The 26540-nt window shown below is 37.2% G+C and overlaps 1 protein-coding gene across 2 annotated transcripts; it reads left to right on the top strand.

Annotated features, from left to right (window-relative positions):
- The first annotated feature begins 4886 nt into the window (after nt 1–4886).
- LOC134805079 (anosmin-1) lies at nt 4887–24856 on the top strand. Of its 2 annotated transcripts, XM_063778372.1 has the most exons (10): nt 4887–5069; nt 5856–6042; nt 9952–10150; nt 16321–16505; nt 17129–17271; nt 17546–17684; nt 20568–20669; nt 22027–22165; nt 24187–24262; nt 24658–24856. In XM_063778372.1, exons 1-10 carry the CDS (start codon nt 4896–4898, stop codon nt 24823–24825), a joined length of 1512 nt encoding a protein of 503 aa, XP_063634442.1. In that variant the 5' UTR covers nt 4887–4895; the 3' UTR covers nt 24826–24856. The 2 variants fall into 2 exon arrangements, with proteins under 2 accessions (XP_063634442.1, XP_063634448.1); XM_063778378.1 differs by lacking the exon at nt 20568–20669 and having other exon boundaries at nt 24658–24855.
- The last annotated feature ends 1684 nt before the right edge of the window (nt 24857–26540 follow it).

The raw sequence follows: 26540 nt of genomic DNA, 5'->3' as shown, positions 1-26540 counted from the left end.
AACAGTTTTACAGCAACGGTAGGTACCTATATACCTACCCAACGGTTACATACACTTAACGCACAATATATTATGTTTTATACTCGTAATGTAACATACATAACTACGTAGGGTAGGTAGGTACATAGAAATAATGTAGTTTACTACATTAATAATAGGTAGGTAATAGGTAATTATTTATAATATTTTTTAGTACTTATCTTACAATATATGTAGATACATATTTCGCAACGTGTAGGTAATGTAACCTTTAGGGGCCTATCGTTGGATCGTTGCTGTAAAACTGTTGTATAGGAGCAGAAAAATGCTCAGAACAATCGGTAAGTACAATATAGGCAGACTTAGAAAATATCTCTTATAGAATCTTAATTTACTGTTAGGTAACTGTACAAAACTCTAAAAAGTTTTCTTACATTGTTACTTATTCCTTGCAGGGCTCAAACGACACTAATGTTTAATTATAGACTGTACATGTCAGTGTAGTGTACCTAATAGTAGACATTCATCGAAGTGACGCCAGGAAGACGCATTGTTAGTTTTCAGGGTCCCTTATTTCTTTGTGATTATACTGATTATTGTGAAAAAGATACACGCTTAAAGCCAACTGGATATTTACTGGTGTCGTTGCTTACTAAAAATGGCAGTCATGTGGTTCAATGCAACAAAATGCAAGAATGGAAGTTGTTCTACATTAGGACCAATAGGAGTTACAGAGATGCTTCATCAATTAGGAACAAAGACAGGCTGCAAGCAATACCTACACTCAATAGGAATAAACATTATTTACTTACAACAACAGAAAACCATTTGAGTACTTATACTCTTGAGCGAAATTCTAATTTTAAAAATCTTAATTGATTTGATACGTATTGATTGAGCCAATGTACGAGTGAGACACTAAATGGAGCTACATAATAACGGTCCTTACACTGGTAGGTACCTACAAGATTTTCATCTAATAATCTTAAGAACCAGTGTTGCATGATTCAACATTTACCGGTCGCCGTGGATTTACCGAATCGGTGTCGATAAAAGCCCGAAGTAAACTAGTATGGCATCGGTAAAACCTAGGTTTTACTGGTAAATCCTAGGTTTTACCGTACTTCGGGCTTTTACAGTAACACAATACAAGCAACCAGGATCAGTAGCATCTTCAAGCAGGCGAAATAATATTAGCCCATTACGGAACCCACGAAATAATCTACAAATTCCACCTTTACCACTAGTTTTTAATTAGGAAGCCGGGCCGGTAAAAGCCTTCCGTCACGTCATAGCGGCAGGAAAGCATCATCGCGTATTAATGAAGTCGGTGCACGCACCGAGCGCGCGCGCAAGCCGCATGTTAGTCGATCGTCGTGGGCGCAGCTAACTACTCGTCACCTGTCAAAAGTTCAGTGACATTTATTTATTTACATACATATATACTTTATCGTGCTCTCAGGACAGGTGTGAGAAACAAACAAGTGATATTTTTTTTGGATTTTTGGTAGGTACATTTTATCAACACCGATTTTAGTTGATTATTACTTTTTTCTAACCAAATACAAATAATTAGAAGATAAAGAACAATCAAGTGAAAAAGTGTATTTAGGGATTAAAATATACCTATTAAGTTCAGTGTTAGTAGATTGGTGTAAAATAAAATATTATTACTTATATTATATTATTTGTATCTCCTTGGATATCACGGGCCTATAATGCCGGTTTTTTGATAGGCTTGCGTGGGGACACAGATCCAACACGTAGAGGCCCCTTGGAGAGCTTTGATGTCATGTAGAACGCCTGCTGTGGAGAGCTTTATATTATATTATTATTATTATATTATTTTTCACCACACCATCTCGGAAAGGCACTTTGCTATCAGTAATTCACATGTGAGGCAAAGTAATCAAGTGCAAATTTTGAGTTGTTTTCTTATGTTTGCTGGTAGAAATTGACTTTTAACCCCTTACTGCATATAATAAAAAATATTTGTTGAAATTTGAACTTTAATAGCTGTCAATAGAGTTAAATATCATATCCGCCATATATGGCTTCGTATGCGGTAAGGGGTATGATGATTTTGGATGATAAATATTTAATAACATTCATTTGACTTTGATTTGGTTTGATTTTGTTTGATATTTTACATTTAATATTTGCTTCGGGTTGGTGTGGTGAAAAATTTTGTGTTTCACTCGGGGGCACATTTGTGTTTAACCCTCGTGCTTTGAAACCCTCGCAACGCTCTATGTTCCATTTTTCGAACCACTCGCTACGCTCGTGGTTCAATTTTGGAATCTTTCGCTTGCTCGGGCGGGTATCAATATTAGCACGAGCGGTTAAACAACAACTTTGCCCCCTTGTAAAACAAATAACTATTACTTAATTAAAACTTCATTATTAGTGCTGCTTCTAAGCCTCAACTATGGTCTATGTATATTGATTTTTGTAAATACATCATGTGTTTTAGGCGATAATGTTTTTACTGCCTATAATGTATTCACACGTTCACTTCAGTAGAAAGAAACTCAGGAAACGTTTACTTATTAACTACTGTTTTACTCCACGCAAACTATTCACGCAAATGTTTTATGTATGTATAAACTATTGTACAAAACACAAATTTATGGCACAGGATAGGCAGTACAAAGGCGAACTTATCCCTTTAACGGATTTCTTCCAGTTAACCTGTGAGTAGATGAGAATCGATGAAGAACGGTAGAACTGAGTATAATAAATAGACTAGAGGAAAGTCTATAAAATTATAAAAGAGGACGAAAATAAATAATATAAGATAAAAATTAGAAGCAACAATATAACAAATATATAGAATACCTACGTTATATATAACAAATATATAATATCTATAGTCACGAACAAGTTAATTCCGGTCCGATAGCCACAGATTTTTTTACAGGTTTTGTTCCATGTGTAGCAGGAAATGGAACTCTATAATGGGTATAGGGGGTGATTGTGTTGACGTGTTATGGCTCCTCTACACGATGGGCCAACGCCGGCCACTCCAAGGGACGCAACAATGCGGTAGAATGAGATAGCAATATCACTTGCTCCCTCTAACGCATAAATGCGTCCCTTGGAGTGGCCGGCGTTGGCCCATCGTGTAGAGGAGCCATTAAACACAGGCGGGTGTGCCCAGGCAGGGTAGGAGGAATCAAAAATAAATACGTAGTACGGCTCCTAAAGAAAGGACGCTTAGCACATGGAATTTCGTACATTGACCCGTCGTACAGTAACCGCTTAACCCAGGGTTAGTGGGGTGGTGCAAGTGGGCCTTAGCCGTTTTTTGGGTGATGGAGGGACAGACGTGCAGACATTCAAAACTAAAAAGCACGAAATAGTTATTTAATTATTAAACTGTATGTTTAAATGCATGTAAATCTACTTACTTGCTTATTAAAATGCATGCACATTATACTACTACTTTTTCTAGGAAATGTTTTTCTAAAAAACTCGCATTCGATACATGATGTCAATTGAATTTACACATTGCGTTCAATGCGCCTATGTTAACAATCGAATGGTCTAGCATCTAGCTAATTGGTATATTCCTATTTCTTTGTATTCGCACCGCATTTACTATATTTTTTGAGGATAAAATGATATAATTAGTTAATTAGGTGTCTATATACCAAGCCTTTTACAAGCTTCCTTCCCACCTTCCCATATAAACCGAGTTTCGTACTTTATTTATGGTTCGTTGGATTGTAATGAAACTTTGCACATGGGGGTACCTATATCTATGCCTATTATTAGTTTAAGTATAAAGCTCCAGCTAATAAAACAAACAAAATAGAGCAAAATCAAGTTTTTTATCAAAAAAAATTAAGTTCGTTGTTTTTTTTTTAACTTTTAGTATTTGAAGCTACATAAACTAATTGTAGGCCTATTGTAAGTACAAAGTTTCAGAGCAATCTAGCTAGTCGTTTTAAAATGAGTTTGTACTACTACTAATACGTTTGTATGGAGAACCGAGCTTGCTGCGGACTCTTAACGTCACATTATCGTTCTCACTTAAATGTCAGACGTTAAAATAACTCTATTTAAACTTGATTGGACGTCACCTTTTTTACTCCGGCCGTAAGACCTCCGCTTAGCTACAATCAGGAAAATAAACGGTTTTTCGTCTATCTCGTCCGCTTTGCAAATATGAACAAGCAATTCCGATATTTGTGTTTGGCATTAATAAAGTAATTTTAAATTCTTATTTAAGCGTCTAAGCACCTCAATATTAATAAACAGTAACACTAAACTCGTTTTTGGATTCCGTAGTCAACTAGGAACCCCTATTGTTTCGCCATGATGTCCGTCTGTCTGTCCGTCCGCGACTTTACTCCGTTATGGTTAGAGCTAGAAAGCTCAAATTTAGCATGTCGTACAAGAAAAACTAGACTTTAGGGTAGCTCCCCTACACGAAAAGTGAATCTGATTTTTTCTTTCAATACGAATAGGAGTCTTCTACACACATTTTTTGATAAACATTTACATAATAGTTTCGGAAATGATCGCTCTAAAAGAAAAACACATTGTCCTCCCCTCCTCCTCTCTAACTTTTGAACCCTGGATCCAAAAAATAAAAAAATCGTGAATGTAAAGCTTAGTAAATACTTTCAAGGAAAACTACAGTGAACATGATCGGTTGAGCCGTTTTTAAGTTTGTGCAAAAGTCTATTTTGACGGACGTGTAACTACGGAACCCTGAGCATGGTTCGACATGCTCTTGATCGGTTTTTTATATTAATAATATGAGAAGGCGTACTCTTGTATACACTGTAATTATCTATTGCATAAAATTTTATTGATCTAAATTGTTATTAAGTGCTGCATGGAGTAAGACGAAACATACTTTTTATTACAGATGAAGCTATGATACACTGAGAGTTTAATTTTTAAAAATGAGAACTGGATTCAAGATGCAGAGCACGATATTTGGACTATTGGTTATAGTGTTATTGGCATCTGACGTGCTATCAATATCAAGGCGATTCTCAAAACTACAGACGGATGCACTGTCCAAGACGAGGTGCGATTTGATGTGCATCGAGGTCAACAAGGAAAGTAGAACACAAGTAAGTACAAATAAGGGAAAAATATGATGCCAACATGACATTTTTTAACTATATTAGACTAAGAAAATAATTACCGTAAAATGGGGTGAGTAGGGCTAGGGAGAAAACTGACATTCAAACCTCGATAACTTTTTATTTTTACATATGTAAACTGAATGGTATATAATTATATATAATAAATGTTCCGGACGTTCGTATTTTAGTTCTTTTATGATTTTGGGTAGTTCCATTTCATAACTTTACCGATAAACACAAAATCCCTCCTCACCCGGTAGTACCTCGTAGTTGGGGTGAGATGGGATTTCATACAAAGGTGATTTTGGAACATTGTTGGATCGATTTTTTTTTCTTATGAATATCACTATAGCTCCATTTGTAATACGAATACATTATTTAGGTAGCAGTAGCCTTTAAAACCATCTCACCCCCCTGGCATCCCTTCTCTCCTCATTCATAACCCAACTCTCCACGCAATCCCTACTCACCCCATTTTACGGTACAGGAAACAGGTCGAAAATTATACACGGTGGCTAAAAACTAACTGCATTCCCGTTGCCAGGGGGGTTTTGGGATTATACTCAGCAACTTTTACTATGGGACCAACCCCGAAATCCAAAATCCACACCCGAAATCCACATATTGACCAAAGACGCTTCCTTGCATGTTATGCAGTGACCTTTACGATCTAGAAACTTAAATTTTGGATTAACACTTAACAATTAGGTAGTTAGGTAATTTAATTAGAGAGCGTTTTTATGGATTATATATTCGCTTGTTTTTCTTCAGTGCCGCTCACAATGCCGGATGCAAGAGCAAAAGCCGGGAACGTGCCCCGGTAACGACATCGTGCAGTGGCAAGTCGCTTGTGTAAAGGCCTGCGACTTGGACTACCAGTGTGACGGCACCCAGCGATGCTGCCACCACGGATGTAGCTCTACCTGTAGCGAACCCGTCGACTTACTGACGTTGCCAGGTACTTACTACCTACAGACCAATGAAACGCTTTTTTTTCCTCTATCACTCTTCCATATTAGTGCGACAGTTGCGTTTCGTTCCCTACGAATCGTAAACGATTGGCATGTTGGTTACGCACCCTAGCCAACCAGTGTCACGGGACCCATTCGATTGCTACAATCACGGATATGTGGTGCTGCTATTACCTATATGTTAGCTGTTGACTCTATCTCCTTTAGATGTACTGACTCAGTCAGAGACCTGCGTAGTAGTAGACTTGTGTCGGTATAGAACCGGACTCCACCTAACTGTGTAAGGTCGAGTGTGGTAAGATAAACATACTTATAGTTTATTTTGCTCGGGGCAAGAAAAATCGTATGAGGAAAGTCCTTCTACTTAAGTTAATTTTATTTATGCATTAGTGTTATTTTTAGTAAATTATCATTTAATTTGGTGTTTATACAGGGTGTTTGGTACATCGTTTGCCAAATTAAAACGGCAGATAGGTTGAGTCATTTGCTATCTACTCATGCCTAGAAAAAAAATTGGACATGGATTTTTTTACTAGTACAAGTAAAAATTTGAAATTTACGAAAAACTGGCATAGAGCTGAAAAAAAAATAGCAAATTACTCAACCTATCTGCCGTTTTAATTTGGCAAACGATGTACCAAACACCCTGTATAATATCTTGAAGTACAGTTTATTCTCCATACAACTGCCCGATTCGAACTTTAAGATACGTCAAATAATAGATCTAGAAACGATATGGATTAGATGTGTCAGTGTCAAAAGTGACGTTTTTGTTTGAAGAAACGTCACATTTGACACTGACACGTCTAATCCATATCGTTTCTAGATCTATTCATTGACAAAGTTCGAATCGGGCCGCAAGTGTTTCTTGGCCCATAGTTTCTCTTACGTGGGGTGCGTGCGTTAAACCTTACATGCATTTAAGCTAATTAACAGTGCCAGGCACGTCAGTAGGAGCCATAAGGCAATTAGTTAGCCCAGTGCCCTGTTTATCAAAAGCTTGTAACTTGTAATACAAGTGGAAGTCCCTCTCTGACAGCTTTTGTTAGAAAGGGACTTCCACTTGTATTACAAGTTTCAAGCTTTTGATAAACAGGGCACTGGTCCCATAATATTGTATTGTATTGGTATGTATTTAACTCTTTACTATGCCAGTATAAGCTTACCTTAGTTAAACAAGGAAAGCAATCTAAAAAAAATCATGTAGCTACCTAAAGAATAACATGCTACGAACTAGGTATACAATGAACTTCCATGTCACGATTCACAATAGAATTTCCGGCATCGCGTCAAACACACCTACGAGAACAAGATGCATTGCCCTCAATAGAAAGCTTTAAGGACGACTCACGCTAGAGTGTCCCGGGCCCGTGCCGAGGCGTCCGACACGTCATTTTCTATGACGACTGATCGGTGTTCACGTGGTTCCATAGAAAACGAAGCGCCGGAAGCTCCGGCCCGGCCTCGGCCCTGTCTAGCGCAAAGACGTCCACGACGATAGTAGAACATTTTATACTATCTTACGGAGACACGGAAGATCACAAAGAATATCTAAAGCATGAATTTTCACGTATTAAATTATAATTTAAAGAATAATGGCAGACCGCAGGGAGAAAAAGAGAGAGATTATTTGAATCATAACCAGTCTTGGTTGGAAAGAACTGTCGAGATAACGGTAGCGTCTATACGTTGTATACATGTATACCTATACGTCGATACTACATCAAGTCGGCCGTGTAAGTCGTTTGAAGAACTGATTGCGCAGCATGAACAATTATATCATCAGGTAAGATGGCACGATTAGCACGTACTTCACGAATTAAGCGAGCGAAGCGAGAGAAGAAAAGCAGAAGTACGTGCCAATTGTGCCATCTTACCTGATGATATAATTGTTCATGCTGCGCAATCAGTTCTCCAAACAAGTGCTCTTTCACCCATTGGAGATTTGTCTGAAGAGGCATCAGAAGCCCGCAATAAACATTTCAGGGCGTACCGGCAAAATTTTGCCAGGATATTTTCGAGGGAGCAGTGGTTTAGATTTGTATAATAGGCTTTTAATGACATCAGATCGATTCGTTGTTATGAGTCCAATGAAACAAACTTCACTCTCACGCAAAGCATGAGACAATCGAACTTTTGTTGTCTGCCGTGAAGAAAAGGAGAATCTTTAATTTTATTGTTTTGTTCTATTATCCATTTTTTTTGTTTTATGTAGGTAGATAAATGTAATTTGTAGTTTAGTTCTTATTGTAACTAATCGCCACTCGTTGCGAATTACGTTTTCGCACGTGTATTGTACAACGTTTTACAGTACATATGGCCCTTCAAAATGGTTTGACATAGGCACGTATTGTCCTTAATCCCGCCCTAGGGCGCTAAAGTAGCACCATATGTACTTACTGTAAAAGTAATTATAATGCATGTCAGATTAAATGTCAATTTATGTATTTTTTTACGATTTTTCTATTTAAGTAAGATAATATTAATTTCTTTAAGAAAAAATATTTTTCCTGAAATGATTTACATTTACCCCATAAAATAAATCGGGCAAATCGACGTCTGTATAGCGTGACTAGCGTGAGTCATCCTTTACAATAACAAGCAAACACGTCTGACAATGGTTCGAATGAGATAATGTTGAAAACATCATAATATAATATTATAACAAACACTCAAACAAACACGCAACAAAATATAGTCAAACACATCTGACAATCAATGGTTTAAATGATGTTAAAACATCATAAAATAATATATAATATGTATGTTCTTGTAAGTATATATACCGTAGAATGGGGTGAGTTGAGACAAATCAGAAGTTCAAACCTCAATAAAAGTTTATTTTTATATGTATGTTGCACGTTGATTCATATAGTAGGTACTTGAAAAGTGTTCCGATAGTATGAACTTTAGTTTTTCAATGCTAATCTGTCGTTTCATTTCATAGATTCAACGATAAACACAAAATAGTAGAAAATCCCAGCTCACCCCGTAGTCGGGGTTAGCTATTGCTAGAATTTGCAGAATATTGCATTAACTTGACTTCTACAGAGAATATATTTAAGTATAATTTACATAACAATGTGATAACTATGGTCTAATAATACCATCTCACCCCCAAACGATCCCTCCTCACCCCATTCATAACCCAGCTGCCCTCGTAATCCCTACTCACCCCATTTTACGGTGTTACAGGTAATGTTAGAAGGTTAATTAAACTCAAGTTTACCCTGGTAACTACCCGAGCCTTGTGGGTAAAGTCCGAAAATGTAAACCACATTAATCTGTATTCGGCGTTTATCCGTAGGTACACATCTAGGTCTACCCAACACTGGCTGCAACAATATTAGGTAATAGGTACCTACAAACTAAAGTTGATTTAATTTTCGGGCTTTAACCAAAAGGCTTGGGTAATGGGCGTTTTCAGAAATAAATATTGAAAACCTGATTCTTTCACATCTGGACGTTCTTGGGCTCATTCTACTCAGAATCGACAGCATTCTCCATCCCACCATTAAAAAATGATGTCCCAAAATGTCCATTCCATTACGTGACTTTTTAGTATGAAATATTTTTTCACTTGTATGTGCGTGACGTAGTGGAATGTACAATTTTCATACAAATTTTTGGGACATTTGATTTTATCATCAGAATTGAATATGCTAGTGATTCTGAGTTGAAAGAACCCAAAAACACCGGGATCTGTGAGAATCGGGTTTTCGATATTTATTTCTGAAAACGCCCTTATACGAGGTATATCCAGGTAATTTAATTTTACATATTTACTTAAGCTTGCGTAAGTATACGAGTAGATATATGTATTTATGGTACTGAATATTTTTAGCCCTGAGAATACGACATATCTTCATTTTGAACTTAGATATCATAATTGACAGGACTTCCAGCATTACCAGTTATAGAAGAAGTCAAGGAGAAGCGGAAATCAATCCTCATCAGATGGTCTGATGGAGTTGGAGATCTGGCCCGCGCAGTACCCGGCAGGATTTTGTATCTACTTGAGGAACAAAATCATCTCGGACCCAAGTACGAGGAGGCAAGGCTTGCAGGATGGAATCTGCTATTAAGAACCAATAAGTAAGTTCTTTTATTAACTGTGATAGAAGTAGCGTAACCACAAAATCGTGTGCTTCCGATAAATTGGGCATGATGTAGGTAAGGTACCTACTAGATCAGTGGTGGGCAAACTTTCTTCATGAGGGGCCAAAACTTGAAGGAATTTCAGAGGAGATTTACAGCAAAAATGTATTTTTATTATATTGCTGGCCATATTATACATTTTTTTAAATGACCGGAGGCGGGCCAGATAAATCCTTTCGCGGGCCGCACTTGGCCCGCGGGCCGTACTTTGCCCACCACTGTACTAGATAATAGGCGGTTATCACGCCGCATTTCATTGTGGCGTGCGGAGCGACGAATGAGGTGGCAAACTGACATTTTATAATGCAGTTGCTCTCACTGCCAAATCACATAATTTTTTTCAAATAAATTGTAAACATTCTTCTTTTTCTCCAAAATACTCCAATATTGTGCGACAAATTGTGGAAATATAGGATCTCCCTTTTTTCTCAAGGATCCGATATGCATAAATCGGTGAGAAAAAGCTTTGAGTATCAAAAACTAAGGCAAATGACAAAGACCGTTTTTATAGGCTGCATTTTAAGGAAGATAAATATTTTGGAAAGAGGAAATACACAGGTAAACTAAGTTTTAATGAAGTAGTACATAATTTAGGGCATAATGACTTAGCCACACATGCTGTAGGTACTCCATACGCATCACGACTTTGTGTACCTATCTGATGTGTCGTAGGGCGGGCGTATATGAAACGCCTTCTTGTACATCCAGGTGATCCAGGTATACACCAAAGCTTTGTTTTCGATCGAACACTTGTAATATAAGAGGAAAAAATGCACGTGAGCGGCGTGAGCCTTCGAAAATTTGAATAAACGGTAAAATACACAAGATAACCTCAAATATAATTATTAAGTGATTATCTTTGTATCAAATCAGCCTTTTTTCCACCAAATGTAGCAATTCTACTTCGAAGCTCGGTTTGCAGTTCCCGTACAGTCATAAATGAATAAATTTTCCTTGATAAATCGCAAGTATTAGTAAAAAAATTCGCAACCATTCGCTTGTCACAAACAATGTCACAAATCGTAAACAATGACGGATTGCTGGGGCGACATCTGTCCTAACCTCTCAGTGTGCCTCCTCATTCGCGTGCGGCGACGACGCACAACCGCACCGGTTTGCTCCATATCCCCGTCTGGAGCTGCGGTGCAGTGCACGATGAACCGCGTTTATAATGTACGGCCAGTGAAAAAGTATATCGTCGAGCTCAACAATATAAATTATCAATATTGTCTATTGTTCTAACTAAGCACTTAAGAGATGAGATCAAATGAAAGCTTGAGAAGATTAGCAAGCAAAAAGTTTGAACACTGTTATTCTGTAAAGACAAATGATTGTTTGTTCAAGTATAAGGTCAACGTTCCTTTACGATACGAAACGATATCGTAATAGACTAGGTATACTTTGTAGGTACCTAAGTGTGTAAGGTTAAATACCTAGAGTCTGGCTACTGAAATATTACACAAATGTTTGCCGGGAAATTCAAAAAATCTTGGGCCGGGCACACTTTGTGTAGTAGGAATTATAGTTTTGATACTAGAAAATATTTTTAATTTTCTGTGCACACGCAAGGTACCTAAGGATATAAGTTAAATACACGTTGACTTGCACTCAAAGTTAGCTCACATAATTTCTACCACTATGTAAAGTACAGTCAACGATAAACACATATGTTGACACTTTCTCACTATATACCATTGTAACAAGGCGAAAAGAACTAGCTCAATAATACCGTAATATTAATCCATCACCAAAAAAAGACATCAGTATAAAAAAAAGCCAAATATGCTAAATGCTAAGTATCAAAATATTTATAGAGCACCAACCTCCTAATTTGTTTACATTTGTTTAGGAGTTGTAGACATTGCAGTTTTTCGTTATACAACGCTACACGTCGACTTCGCACATTGTCGTAATTATTTACGAGATTAAATAATAGTTTGCGAACCTCACTAAGTATAGATATTATTAATATTATTTAAAATAAACTCCTTATAAACCGCAAACAATTTGAATGAATGACATAAATTGACAACTGACTTTTAGCTTTTTTTTTAATCTTAGACAATTGGTGATACAACAACGAAATATCTGTCAACATTTTTTGGCTAGCCAGACTCTAACAATTAAAATTTAGTTGTCTCTAAGAAATAAATGCACAGCACCATGGCTTTTTAACACTAGTGCCTCTGTGAGCTGTAGACCTCGCGAGCAGAGTTTAAAACTGAATAAATGTATGGTTCCGCTGTTTTGAAGAATTTAGAGAATCTAATTTGACCATAAAAACTTAACTATCAATTGCTTACAAAATTCGGGAATTGGTTTAGATATGCGACCTGTAGAGTAGAACATATGGACATACGAAACAATTTTTGGCTAACAGGTCAATTCAAACTTACACTGATATCAGAAAGACATCTAACTGATGTCATTTAGTTATCGTGCATTTCACTCGTTCTTGTCCGTACATGTATTGGCGCAAGCGAGACGCACGATGACTACTAAATAACATGATAAAAATATCATCCCGATGTCAGTGTACGGTCGATGCCCCTTAAGTATACACATCGCCATACTAATTGTATAGAAAAGTGGATAGAGTTAGACCAAGAAAAGTCTGCAGAGATTTTGACAGCACACGCAGTGCCAATGTTATTTGTGCCAGTGTCAAAATGTCTGCAGACTTTTCTTGGTCTAACTCTACTTATGTTAGGAAACCAACATTACCTTTGAATTAACCTGTAAACTGCAACTAAGAAGCTTCGTGCGCGAGTGTGGCCCATAATTTCCGAAAATCGTTTTTTCTTCGAGGCAATTACTCCGTTCTCATATTTTGCGTTGCCCATAATTTCCCGAAATCATTCATTCTCGGTAGCAATTACTCCGTTCCCATATTTTCCCAATGGTTTTCTTCCGCAATCGCCTATTTTTAATATTTTTAAATTAATCTTTTCCTTATAGTTTTCGTTTATTTAAATATCTAGGATAATATTTTCTTGTTACTGTATGTTAATAGTGTAGTAATTATATTTGTTACTTGTAGGTATTTCACATACAAAATTTCAAAATTTCAAAAACACTAAAATTAAAACATTATCTAAAAAACTACAAGTAAAAAACCAAACGCTGTCAGCCAATAACTCTAACCTACCTATCTCTGGGAGCAGATTCGTTTTTAGGGTCATCAAAAAAAAATAACCCTAACCTACCTATCTCTGGGAGCAGTTTCGTTTTTAGGGTCATCAAAAAAAAATAACCCTAACCTACCTATCTCTGGGAGCAGTTTCGTTTTTAGGGTCATCAAAAAAAAAAACCCTAACCTACCTATTTGAAAAAAACCTGGTTATTTTTACCACTAGCATTAAAAAAAAGAGAAAATATGGAGATAGAGAATATTTAGTTAGTGAAAAAAAAACCTACTGGTTATTTTAACTACTGGGATTAAAAAGAAAAGGGAATAAATTGAGAAAAGGAAAATTTAGTTTATGAAAAAATGTACACGAAAAATTAAATAAAGATTTTTCTAGATGTAATATGTTGTGGCGTTAAATAAATGTATTTTCTTTCTTTCTTTCTTTCTTTCTTTCTAAAGCGAAGAAATTCCACTGGGAAAAAATGAGAACGGAGTAATTGCCTCGAAGAAAAAATGATTTGCGGAAATTATGGGCCATTTTAGCGAGGCGATCCAAATTAAAAGGCTCAAAGTCTAACTAACATTATTGTTAGTTAGACTTTATGATGTATGGATAAATGATTTTTTTTATTTTTAGAACGCCATATGATTTTGACCCATGTTCTTTTATTGATATGAGTAAAAATTGTTAAATATAAAATGGTGTCGCCATCTAGACGAGCATAGGCCAAAGGTATGGCGCCGTATATGCAAGAATCAAATTTTCTTTAAAGCGCAAAAAGCCATCATCTCTGGCAAAAAATAAACGAATGCGCTTAGCCCGCGCTTGATAAATAAAAAATACGATTTTTTTCATTTTTTCAAAATAAAAAAATAAAATAAAAAACAACAATTGATACGAAATTTAAGTATAAAAAAATACAAAAAGTTATGTAGCAGCATACAATTACTGGGGATGGAACCAGGGACCTCCCTATGCAAACAAAAAAGCGAACGTTTGCAAAATGCGCCATGATAGTTCTTACTAAAGCTGACGAAATTTAGCTACTCATTCTCAAGTAAAAACTAAATATCTAAATACCGCCGAAACCAGCGATACAAATTTTCTGAATTTTTGGCCATTTAATCTATAAACATATATCAAAAAGAAAAAAACTCTTATGATATCGATACGACTATTTGTTTAGGCGACAGGTATCACGACTCCGCCATTTTTAAAAATTTCCGAAAACCGGATTGACAAAAAAAAATTATTTAGTCATAGAATCTGGTCACAAAATTTCATGAGAATCGTGACGTTAAGAATTGCGACCTGTAGGGGAGAACATCCGGAAATACAAAACTAAATATCTAAATAACGCCTAAACCAGCGATAATTTTTTTCTGCATTTTTTGCTATTAACTCTGTAAACATGTCTCAAAAAGAAAAAACTCTTATGATATCGATACGACTATTTGTTTAGGCGCCAGGTATCACGACTCCGCCATTTATTTAGTCATAAAATTCGGTCACAAAATTTCACGAGAATCGGTTAAGAATTGCGACCTGTAGAGGAGAACATCCGGACATACGAAAGCAAAATGCCCGAGTCAAAACGTAGACCTTCGCTTCGCTTCGGTCAACTATGTTTATCCTTAAAATATTACATAAGTATATTTACCTATAACGAATACTAGTTTGTACTTCCCTGGTGTCTCTCAGACTTATATTATAACTCCAATCTATAGACTTCCTAAACGACTGCGACCGTTTTCCGATACAGAAAGATTTTAACGAAGTCCGTCACGTCCGTAAAGGTGGGATCAGACGGTTTATTTTTTGTTCATTTTCTAGTTTCATTATTCATCTTTCACTCAAAGTGACACGTCTGAACTCAAAATGAACCAAAAATGAAAAATGAATTCATTAGTGAAAGAATCCAACAATGTTGGATATTTTCGGCATCTTTCACTCACACTCCGAATGAACAAAAAATGAACAGTGTGAACACAGAAATGAACGTTCATTCGGATTTTGCATATTTTTCCCGAATCCTGTGGGTATACTACCTAAAAAAGGATATATAGTAATTCTAGGTACTCTGTATAAATATCCCAGAGTTCCAAAACAATCGCCAGTAGCAAGGTACCGCAGTACAATTTGGAGTTTTATTCGGCTAGGTATACTGTCTCTCATTAAAGTGTTTTCTTTCGCTATTAACGGACCTATTACTAATAATAGAAGTTCTACAAAATTACTTTAAGTCATCCGCAAATGATTGCAATACGATTTCGGATCTTCATCGGCTAGTTCTCTCAGCAATGTATTCGAGGCTCCAAATAAATTTCTTCTTGCGATCCAAAGTCGCAGCCATTACCGACGACAGGCGTGGCTCACTCCGCGATTTCATCGCTTTGCTACAGGTAGCTAAAAGTACATCCGTTCCACACCAATTTTGGGAAAAGCCATAAGCCGCGCGTGGCGCTGTCGCCACCTAGCGGCCATATCTGTCCTGATCGTAACAGACGCGCTTTGTTAGAGAGTGAGTCTTCTGTACCTAGTACTATTATTTATTCTGTGCCGACGACGCTTTCTTTGCATCTTGTTTGTTAAAATCTTTATTAAATGATCACAAGTTAAAATTATACCAAGATGCACAACTTCATTCGACGCCATAATGAAAGAAAAGAAAAAATGAACAATCTTTCCAGCAGCCGTGTGAACGTGAAATGAAACATTCACTCGAGTGAACATTCATCCGAGTGAACCGTCTGATCCCACCTTAAGACTCTTATTTTTTTAACTTTGCCAGGTCTGTATAAACTTTAAAAGTAGCTAGTTAATCATTATCCTGTACCTAGTAGAATCTCCTTAATTAAATAAATTACTACCTACATAAATATTAAAACAATGATTAGCGATCCTAAACTTAACTACCCATTAATAATTTTTCACGTCCTCAGAAGAATGCTGCTAAATTTAGTGAAATATTTTCAGAACGAAAATTTCTCTCCGCAACTTGCTGAAACCAGGCCGGTGGTACCGCTTCAGGGTAGCCGCTGTCAGCTCGACCGGTAGCAGAGGTTTCTCATCTCCTAGCTCACCCTTCACCCCCAGGAAGGGGCCCAGAGCGCCTTCACCGCCCAAACGGTTGAGTGTACGCCCGGTGCGAACTGAAAACGGTACGTACCTGATAATGTTTTATAATATAATATATGGCATTGTGTGCATCGTGTTGTGGGGAAACGAAGAGCCATTGCTTTGATCTTTCGGATGCTCAAATTTTTATTCCTAGGTATATGAATCAATCAAATTCTTATTTGATAATATGTCACCTGTCACCTGTCAATCGTAACCTTAGGGAGTCAACTGCATCTTATTACTTAATCCTTCTGCTACAGTTGCTAGTTTCCTTCACAGTCCATCAAAACTTTATAAAAGCCGGGTGATGGATGTTTCGATGCGCAAATCCGACTTCCATACTTGGCTAAATTGTTTATATGTTTAAAGCTTTAAAGCCAACCTTCCAACCCGTCGATCAACACACGAGTTGCTCTTAAGATGAAGCGTCAAGACTCAAGAGCTCTCGAACGATACGCTCAACTAAACAATTTTGTCTCGATTTAATCCAGTGTTCTTTTAAGCGTTACTTTTTCTTTCAATATTTTTAACAAAGGGAAACCGAAATCTATGAATAAATGTAGGTATGACCTAAATTCCCTGATTTCTTTGGGCTTTGTTGGGTAAAAAATTACACAAACTATTCCCTTTTCAAATTATTAAAAGTAAAAATTATTTATTTCAGGTACAGTAACCGTTCGTCTAGAATGGAAGGAACCCAACTCGGACTTGCCGGTAAACAGATACAAAGTGTTCTGGAGCCGTCGCGTTCGGGGCGTGACGGGTGATCTAGATTCAGTTCTAGTGAACCATCAGACAGTGTCTAAGGTAAGTTGGGAAAACCGTTACCGTTAAGTGACTACATCAGCAGCAGTTACTGTTGCAAGGACGCAGAGGCGTTGGTCACAAAAGAGAGGGAGGTACCTACGGAGAACTTTTTTCCAAGTTAATTTCCGCTCAGTTTATTTACCTGTTTTACTTATTTAGTTGAAAATTCCAAGGTAATCTTTTACACGTATATGGTTGTTCTTACAGGACGGGTGACATAATTACCTATTACCTAATTATGATAATGAATCCAACTTAATTTGTTTTCTTACAGGACAAAACATACGCTGAAATAAAAGAGCTGACACCTAACGCAATGTATTTCTTCCAAGTACAAACGATCAGTCAATTTGGCACCGGCAAGCTTCGAAGTGATAAAGCGGCAGTATTTTACAACACCACAAGCACCCACGGTAACGCCACTTGAATAAATATTTTTAAAAAACTTATTCTGTGTCTGCGGCATGTTTGTTACAGGTAGTACAAGATTATAACAACCTCTAGTAAAATATGCTTTTGCGAGTTCTTCCGCAATCATAATAATATTTAGTAGGCTAAGTACCAAATGCGATACCTAAAAGGCAAATTGTACGATTTGTATTTGTTTTTTTTTTTTTTTTGTTTTTTTTTTTTTTTCTAACATAGAAATCTGAGTCGGCCGGAAAAATCCGGCCCTATTTCTCATTACCCTAAAAATTTGTATTTGTACAAGTAAGAGCTTCAATTGTGGAACGCCTATAACATAACACAATTTAGTTACTTATATACACTCAGCGTCAAAAAAATCACACATCCTAACTTTTATCTTTCAAGCGGTTTTAAACCTTATATTATATAAGGCAAGATAAGATTATGGGGCCTCATTTAAAATGTTATGAAACCCTCTATTGGAAAATGTCGTAAAATTGACGAGCTACCCCATAAAAAAAGAAAATTACCAGGAAAAAGGAATCAACGTGTATTCAGGTTAAAATTACAAAGAATAAAAAACACTACAAAATCAACAGATACCTACAGAAAAAAATAAAACTAAACTTAAAACATAGTGCTGCCTCCTCTTGCCCTCTGAGTAGCTTCCATGCGATCAGTCATGACTGTCATGAGTGCCACGTTGCGTTTTTGAGGAAAGTTGTTCCACTCCTCAGTAATGGCGACTTGAAGCTTGTGAAGAGTGACAGGAGCAAGATCATGCGACCGCACCCTCCATTTTAGCTGATCCCAGAGATGTTCGATTAGGTTCAGATCAGGACTCCTTCCTGGCTACTCCATTACGGTGATCCCAACCTCACACAGGTAGTCTCGCACAAACAACGTAGTGTGGCAGCGGGCGTTGTCATGCATAAACTGTCAGTTGGGTCCAACAAAACCAGCATATGGGACCACATGCTCCTCCAAGATCTCCGTTATGTAACGCCGAGCAGTCAGGGATCCCTGGCTGTGACCACCTTCAGTGCGGGAAATGCGCACGAAATAAGTTTTCCCGTCGATCGAAATGCCGTCCCAGAACATGCGAGATCCGCGCCCTTAACAGACGGTTTCTTCGGTGCAGGCTTGCGCGAATTGCTCTCCCTGCGTCCTATACACCCTCTTGCACCTGTCGTTGGTGTAAGGGCACACCCTCGTCTCGTCGGAAAAGAGAACATTCCTCTATTGTTCAAACGTCTAATCTTCGCGCAGTCGGGAAAATTGCCTCCAGGCTATTTGATGCTCTGGCTTTAATTGGGGGCCTGTAACAGCTCTAATTGGCAACATCCTCTTCCCTTCCAGCCTTCTTCCGATCGTAGAGACGCTTACTGCTGTAATTCGAGCAGCTTGAAGCTGCTGCTGCAGCTTAACAGCGTCGGAGAAACGATTCTGCAAAGAGTTCGATACAATGTACCGGGTGTCTTTAGCTGAAGAACGGCGTTATCTTCCAGATCCAGACTTCTTGATGTAATCACCAGTCTCCTGGAGCCGCTGCAAGACTCAACGCACTCGGAAACCGCTTATGTTAAATCTTTCAGCATCTTGATACTGTCATAGTGCTGTTTGCAGCAGTGCCACCTCTTGAGCTGCTTCTTCTGGCCTAGTATCCATATCTAAGGGTTTTTTGATGTTTGCACAAGAAGGGACCCATTAAAATCTGATCTCGGCCCTTTTTTAAACAAAACGCCGATGTTTGGCGATGGTTGTTTTTACGGAAAATTACGATTTATCTTTTTAAAGTTCATTAATTGCGCTTTCAAATTATACCAATATTGACAGGGTACGATGCATAAGATAAGAGCTATATTTGCTTGAAACGAATTTTTGGTGAAGTGCGATTTTTTTGACGCCGAGTATGTGTACTACACTAATGTACTACACATTGTAGGAGAGGACGGAAAACCGCTAAAAGATGGACGAGTCGTTTGAGGGCCGACACGTTAGTGGAGGCCCTCAAATAATACGAGTCCATCTTTAGCGTTTCCGGCCGAGGCATTACATAGTGCTTTTCACGACTACTGCGAGGAAATAAGAAAACATTTGCATAACTATGTACTAGCCCGCGATTTCTCTAGTAGCAAATTACTAGCCACTGCCTGTGCTGTCTCTTGAATTTCGGTAGGCGTCAGCGTAAGAATATAATTTTCTTCACTAGAAGAACTCATTTTTATAGCGAGCGTAGATACGTGTTTCTTGTATTTTTTAGTCAAACACAATTTACACTATCCAATTCAGTAAGTTATTTCAGATCCCGCCTTTTTTACTTTTTTTATCACTTTTAGGAGGCGTTTTTCTGTTATTTGTTTCAAAGCGACTCTAAACTTAGAAGCGTTTTTGCTAAAAAAAACCACAAATAGCTACAAAAGTAAAAAACGCTTTAAGCGTGAACTGAATGGATAATTGTTAAAAAATATGAACTGAATGGTTTTGACATTTCTTTTTTTTAAACAAGCAACTGGTCCTATAAATAACCTAATTTTATTTATGAAGGAAAATGTTGCGCCAAAAAAGACCTTTTATTATTTTTTATGTTTTAAATTTTAAATGATACTCATTGCTGTAGCGAACCGTCACCAATGACAGATGATGATAACAATGAAACATTGTAGTAGTGGTGGTTCAGGTGCTACAGCTATTGCCTACTTTCCAGCTTGGTTTTAGACCATCTATTGCATTTCCGAACAGTAACGCGTGAAAATATCATTGGTTATACCACTATATCATGAATCAAAACCCAATTTCAAGTGATAGGTTAATCGAAACTGCAGTCTTCACATCAAACACCTTGATTACATTTAAGTCACTATACAATCACTTGTTCACAGTCACAGTTGGCAACCCAAGTTCAGAATGGCGCTCAGACATGGTATCGGTTACCAAAAAAACTAAGTCCATCTACACCTATTTAAAAAAAAAAGCGCGAACGGAAACCGGTAACGAATTCCAAGTCAATTACAGTATTTAGTTTTATTGGTAGTATTAAATATTTGAATTCGTAATTTAACATAATACATAGGTATTTCTTATATAACTAATGAGTGGATTTGCTATTCAACACGTTTATAAACTGTAATTAACCCTTGTACACATTTTAGTAAGTATGTACCTGCCATACTTGCACACTAGCTAGGGGATTTCACACGGGTTTACTTAGTCAATATAACTAGGTATGGCCTATTCTATTATAGAGTGTGTGCGAAAAGAGTCGTGGAATGTAAGGGAACCCATGCATTCTACGGCTCTTCTCTTTCCGCACAGACTTTACTTACTTTACTCTTTAATATGACCATTAATATAAAGAAACATAGGTACAGATTCGTCCCTCTTGCCTGACAAATCATATAACTACCACGTGAAAGGCCCCCCATGAGTGAAAAAATATTTCTTATCATATTACGTGCTAAATTTCCAACAATCACTTATTATTGACCCATTATTCCATAGTCTATATCACATGATACCTAAATTATAAATTATTTCGTAAACTTTCACTAAGTTTCAATAATTATTTATTTATTTATTTTATTTTACCGTTTGACTGTTTCAAAATGTATGACTGTAGTGCCTATGTGTGTGGTTCTAGTGATTCCTAACTGTTAATTCAGCTGATTGAGCTGATTCTACTAAGCCTAGAAGTTTCTATACCTAACTATTCCTACTCTTGCAATCAGTTTGTTTTTCTTAATCAATCAATACGCCTTATAATATATAACTGATGGCGCGATTCGGGAAATGAATTAGAGATGAATTCACTAGATATGAAATAGTAAAGATATGTGACGTTCCACGGCAAAAGGTACCTTATGGCGGTTGGCGCTTACGCTATTATTATCGCCGCTCCAATATTATTGCGGCCGCCATAAGGTACCTTTTGCCGTGGAACGTCACATATCTTCACTATTTCATATCTAGTGCATCTCTAATTCATTTCCCGAATCGCGCCGATAGTCTCCCGCCGCGTCAGTCCGTATGTATGTATGTTCCCGATAGACTCAGAACCTACTGAACGGATTATCATGCGGTTTTCACCTATAAATAGAGTGATTATTGAGGAAGGTTTATCTACGTGTATAATTTGTTAACCCGTGCGACGCCGGGGCGAATCAAATAAATCGAATTTAAACTGTCGTGAGTCATACTAACTTAAGTCAACTTCAACTTCAACATTTAATCAGCAAATAGGCCACAAGGACACTTTTACACGTCAACATTGAATTTACGTACAAGCTAAAAATAAATAAGTAATTAGCTAATAATACTGTAGTTTATATGTTTTTAATGTAATTTCAGATTTACCGCCACAGTCTCTTAAGAAACAGGATAAAAGGGTTATTGTCAAAGGCTTAAAGTTGCACAAGGTTATTTGGCAAAACGGAAAATTGAAGGCTAGAATATCCTGGAACCCTATATCTAAAATTGAGATTAGAAGGTAGGTGATATTCATATGCGATACAAGTACAACATTACCATCTTCATCACTTGGATGGTTGGCAGTCCTCAACTGTGCGTTTCTCCAGAAACTTCCTGCTTCGCACAGCCAAACTGTGGAATGAACTGTCGCCAGCGGTATTTCCGGACCGATACGACCTACAAACCTTCAAGAAAAGAGCGTACTCCCATCTTAAAGGCCGGCAACGCGCTTGCAACCCTTCTGGTGTTGCGGGTGTCCTTGGGCGGCGGTAATCGCTTACCATCAGGTGATCCATCTGCTCGTTTGTCTCCTATTTCATAAAAAAAAAAAAAAAAAAACAAGTACAGCACAATAGTTATTTGTTTTACAAGGGGGCAAAGTTGTTGTTTAACCGCTCGTGCTAATATTGATACCCAAGCAAGGGAAAGATTCCAAAATTGAACCACGAGCGTAGCGAGTGGCTTTAAAAATGGAATCTTGAGCGTCGCGAGGGTTTCGTTCGAAGCACGAAATTTGCCCCCGAGTGAATTCCAACATTTTTCACCTCACCAACCCGAAGAAAATATTAACTAATATATTAACTGTAAGATATCAAACAAAATCAAAACCAAATCAAATCCAAATGACACGACAAATGTAGCAAATTTATAGTGTAATTTTCATCTTGAAATAAAGAAATCTAATCTAATCTAATCTAAAAGTCAATTCAACCAGCAAACATAAGAAAACAACTCAAAATTTGCATTTGATTATTTTGCCTCACATGTGAATAAAATGCAACGGGCTATCGGTTTTTGAACAATCAAGAGAGCCTTTACCAGTTGGTGTGGTGAACAATATAATAAAGGTACCTAGGTAATTGGTCTAATTTAAAAGGGCACTTATGCATAGTACCTACGGATCCTCGGAATACTGTAATCAGCACCGGGAACACCCTACAATGAAAACATTGCATAGGTACATGATGGGGTTAGCAACTGTCAAAGGTTTGTATAGGTGGCGTCAGCATAGGTTTTACCTGTCTCTCGTTTTGTTCCTTGATACTTGGCTTAAAGGGCATCCAGGCCATTACCTAGTTACCTACTAGTTACTTTACTACCAATCTCACTTTGGTGGTAAATAACTTATGGTCACAACTTATTAGTAACTAGTGGGAAAAAATCCGAAATGTCTTGAAAGTTGATAAGTAAGTAATATACCAGTTTCCAGTTCACACCTAAAAAGAGCACTTACTAGGTAGGTACCTATTGGAGCGAGAATATAGAAGAGACTATAACATCGGTGCTTACATTTTCAAAGTTAGTAAGGGGCATAAAACGTGTAAGTAGGTATTTTAGAGGAACTGGGTTGGGTGAGTAAAAGACACCGTTGACTGGTAATTTTAGACTAATTTATTCCATCATACCTAAGCGTTTTATACATCATGTTATCTTGACATCACATCCTTAATCTGCGGCGATACATTATCTGCCCCTGTACACAATGGGCCAGCGCCGGCCAGTCCAAGGGACGCAGCCATGCGTTAGAATGAGATAGCAATATCACTTGCTCCCTCTAACGCATAAATGCGTCCCCCAGACTGGCCCACGCTGGCCCATTGTGCGGCTGTGCGCGCATCAGCGCGTGCTCCAACCTATAGGTACTAAGTTATCGACACGCGCTGATTATATTTTGCTGACCGCCATAGGTTTATATATGATTATAGTTCGTTTTTTTTAGCATTAGAAATAAGGTAAACAAATTTGATGTGACTTTTAATTGAAAAACACATTTTAAAAATAAGTTAAGTACGGCAAATATGTAACAATTATGAATCTAATACGATCATTTATATTCTTCTGCTTTCATAAGTAATAGTTACTGATTTTTAAAAAGCGTTTGTCAATTAAAAGACATGTCAAGATCGCTTACCTTCTTTCAAGTTCTTTCTAATGCTAAAAAAAACGAACTATAGGTATTATAAAATATTGATATTTATAAATAATAATAAAAAATTGTATAAGTACTTGTATGTGTAGTTGTATACTTGATTGTTACAGATATGTTGTACAGTGGCGAACGGAAAAATGTGAAAATCCACAACACGAACATAAAATTCTTTCGGCAACCACTGAGGTAAATAGATACATTTATAAGAAACATAAATATTAACGAAGTGAAAATGAATTCAATAACAGTGCGGCGCCGGCGTCACATTTTGCATGAACATTATGCAAAAATCACAGAAATATATTATGGGCATTATGGCAAATATCAAGCAGGACCGGTCATGCTCATGTCATGAGCGTCTAGTAGAAAGTAGACGCAAAACCCGCGAAAACTCGTCCTCGACCTTTCGATTTTTAAATATGACAATGAAGTTAGCTACGGGTCAGACTATCCCAAGACTATCCTTTTTATTTAATGTTGCCCGACCGGAATTCTGTGACATTCAGCCAACAAAAATATTACCAGCCTAAATGTAAGAAAATACATTTTTACGAAAAAATAATTTTGTTTTATATTTACAGCAAACTACTTTCGAAATCTACGAATTGGATTATCATTGCACTTACAAAGTGAATGTAAATAAATCACGGAAAAGTCTATCTCCTGACTCAGAAATCATCGTTAATGTTCCTGGGTGTGACTATTTTCAACGACGAATGAATGGCACAAAAATTAACTGTGAAACTTGAATTATTGCGTACGGTTAATTTAAACTATTTCGCCAGAATTGTATAGTAATATTTATTTTATTATGACAGTATTAGTGTAAAAAATTAACATTTTAAGACACTTATTAGATTTCTTGTTTGTTCAAAATGTCTGGACGATAACATTCATTACATCAGCATATTCCGTATAGGCTGCATTAGTTTAACGTGTGTACTATTACGGTTTATGGTACGGTACAGTCAAGTGTAAGAATAGGGATGCACACATCATACTCAAAAATATGTCCTATGTCAGGCGTGGCTCACTCCGCGATTTCGTCGCTTTGCTACAGGTAGCTAAAAGTACATCCGTTCCACACCAATTTTGGTGGCTAGCCATAAGCCGCGCGTGGCGCTGTCGCAACCTAGCGGCCATATCTGTCTTGATCGTAACAGACGCGTTTTGTTAGAGAGTGAGTCTTCTGTACTATTATTTATTCTGTGCCTATGTCAGCGAATTAAGAAGTATGGGACATATTTTTGAGAAGTTAAATGTACCCATATTTTTACACTTGACTGTACAAGTGTACATGGAATTTTATCCTTCTATTCTCCCTCTTCGTCACTCCGTCTTTGGGATCATAATATTATTGTAAGAAAACGAAACATCTAAATATTCTTAGCTCTTCTCCAGAAATACAAATGGAGCCAACCATAAACTAGTTTCGATATTTATTATTACCTGGCCAATCGCTGAGCATTATGTTTATGTGTGTCAAATAGTATGTTGAGACGTTGTGATTGCTGAGCGACGTGAGTGTAAACCTACCATTTTTTTCCCAAGGAAATTAGAATAATATAATGTACCTATTTATTTAGTTTTAATAGTTTAATTAAAATATAAGTTGAAAACTTTGCTTGTATTTTTTCAAAAAATATCCTATACCTACATAATTAGAGTTAAACCAAGAAAAGTCTGCAACAATTTTGATACGTCATAATTTCATACAAGTTTGACGTTTAAAATAACACTTGAACAGCATGTGCTATCAAAATCCTTGCAGACTTGTCTTGGTCTAACTCTAAGCGCTAAGTTAATAACTACCTACGTTATAAAGCTAATAATATACTCATATGACGCTAAATAAATTGTTAAAAGTAGTGATCGGGATTTTTGTGGAACTCCGTACGTAAGAACAGGTAGGACACACCACTGGTCAAATATGCGAGCCTTTTGTATGGTTGTGAGGTTCATTTCAAAGGCGAATTTTAAGTTAGAGCACAGAATAAGTAATAGTATTATGTTAGAGTACGAGTACACTGCCCATGCTAGTCTCTGCCGTCGCGCTATCTCATTGTCCCGGTTTTACTTGCCCATGACAATCTCTTGTTCCAGTTACACATACTAACAGTTTCAACTACAACTTAATGATGATGACTACAACTCAATGGGTTTGTGACCATTGTGACCCACAAAAACTAAAAAAAACAACAATAATTAAAATTTAAAAATTGTAGATATAAAACTTGCGACCATAACTTCATTTTATACTGAAACACATCCAACTTATCAGTAAAAAAAGGCGCGAAATTCAAATTTTCTGTGGGAAGTCAACTTTTTGCGCCTTCATGTTTTAAATTTGCCGCGTTTTCCACTGACAAGGTCACTGTGCCACAGAGTATATCATAGACGTGTGCGCCGCGCCGGCGCGCCGCCGCCGCCGGGGTTTTTGACCACGCCGCCGCCGCCGATAATT

Source organism: Cydia splendana, chromosome 2, assembly GCF_910591565.1.
Source record: "Cydia splendana chromosome 2, ilCydSple1.2, whole genome shotgun sequence".
Lineage (NCBI taxonomy): Eukaryota > Metazoa > Arthropoda > Insecta > Lepidoptera > Tortricidae > Cydia > Cydia splendana.
The sequence above is the reverse complement of the archived record's forward strand: the minus strand, read 5'-3'. Positions and strand labels throughout refer to the sequence as shown.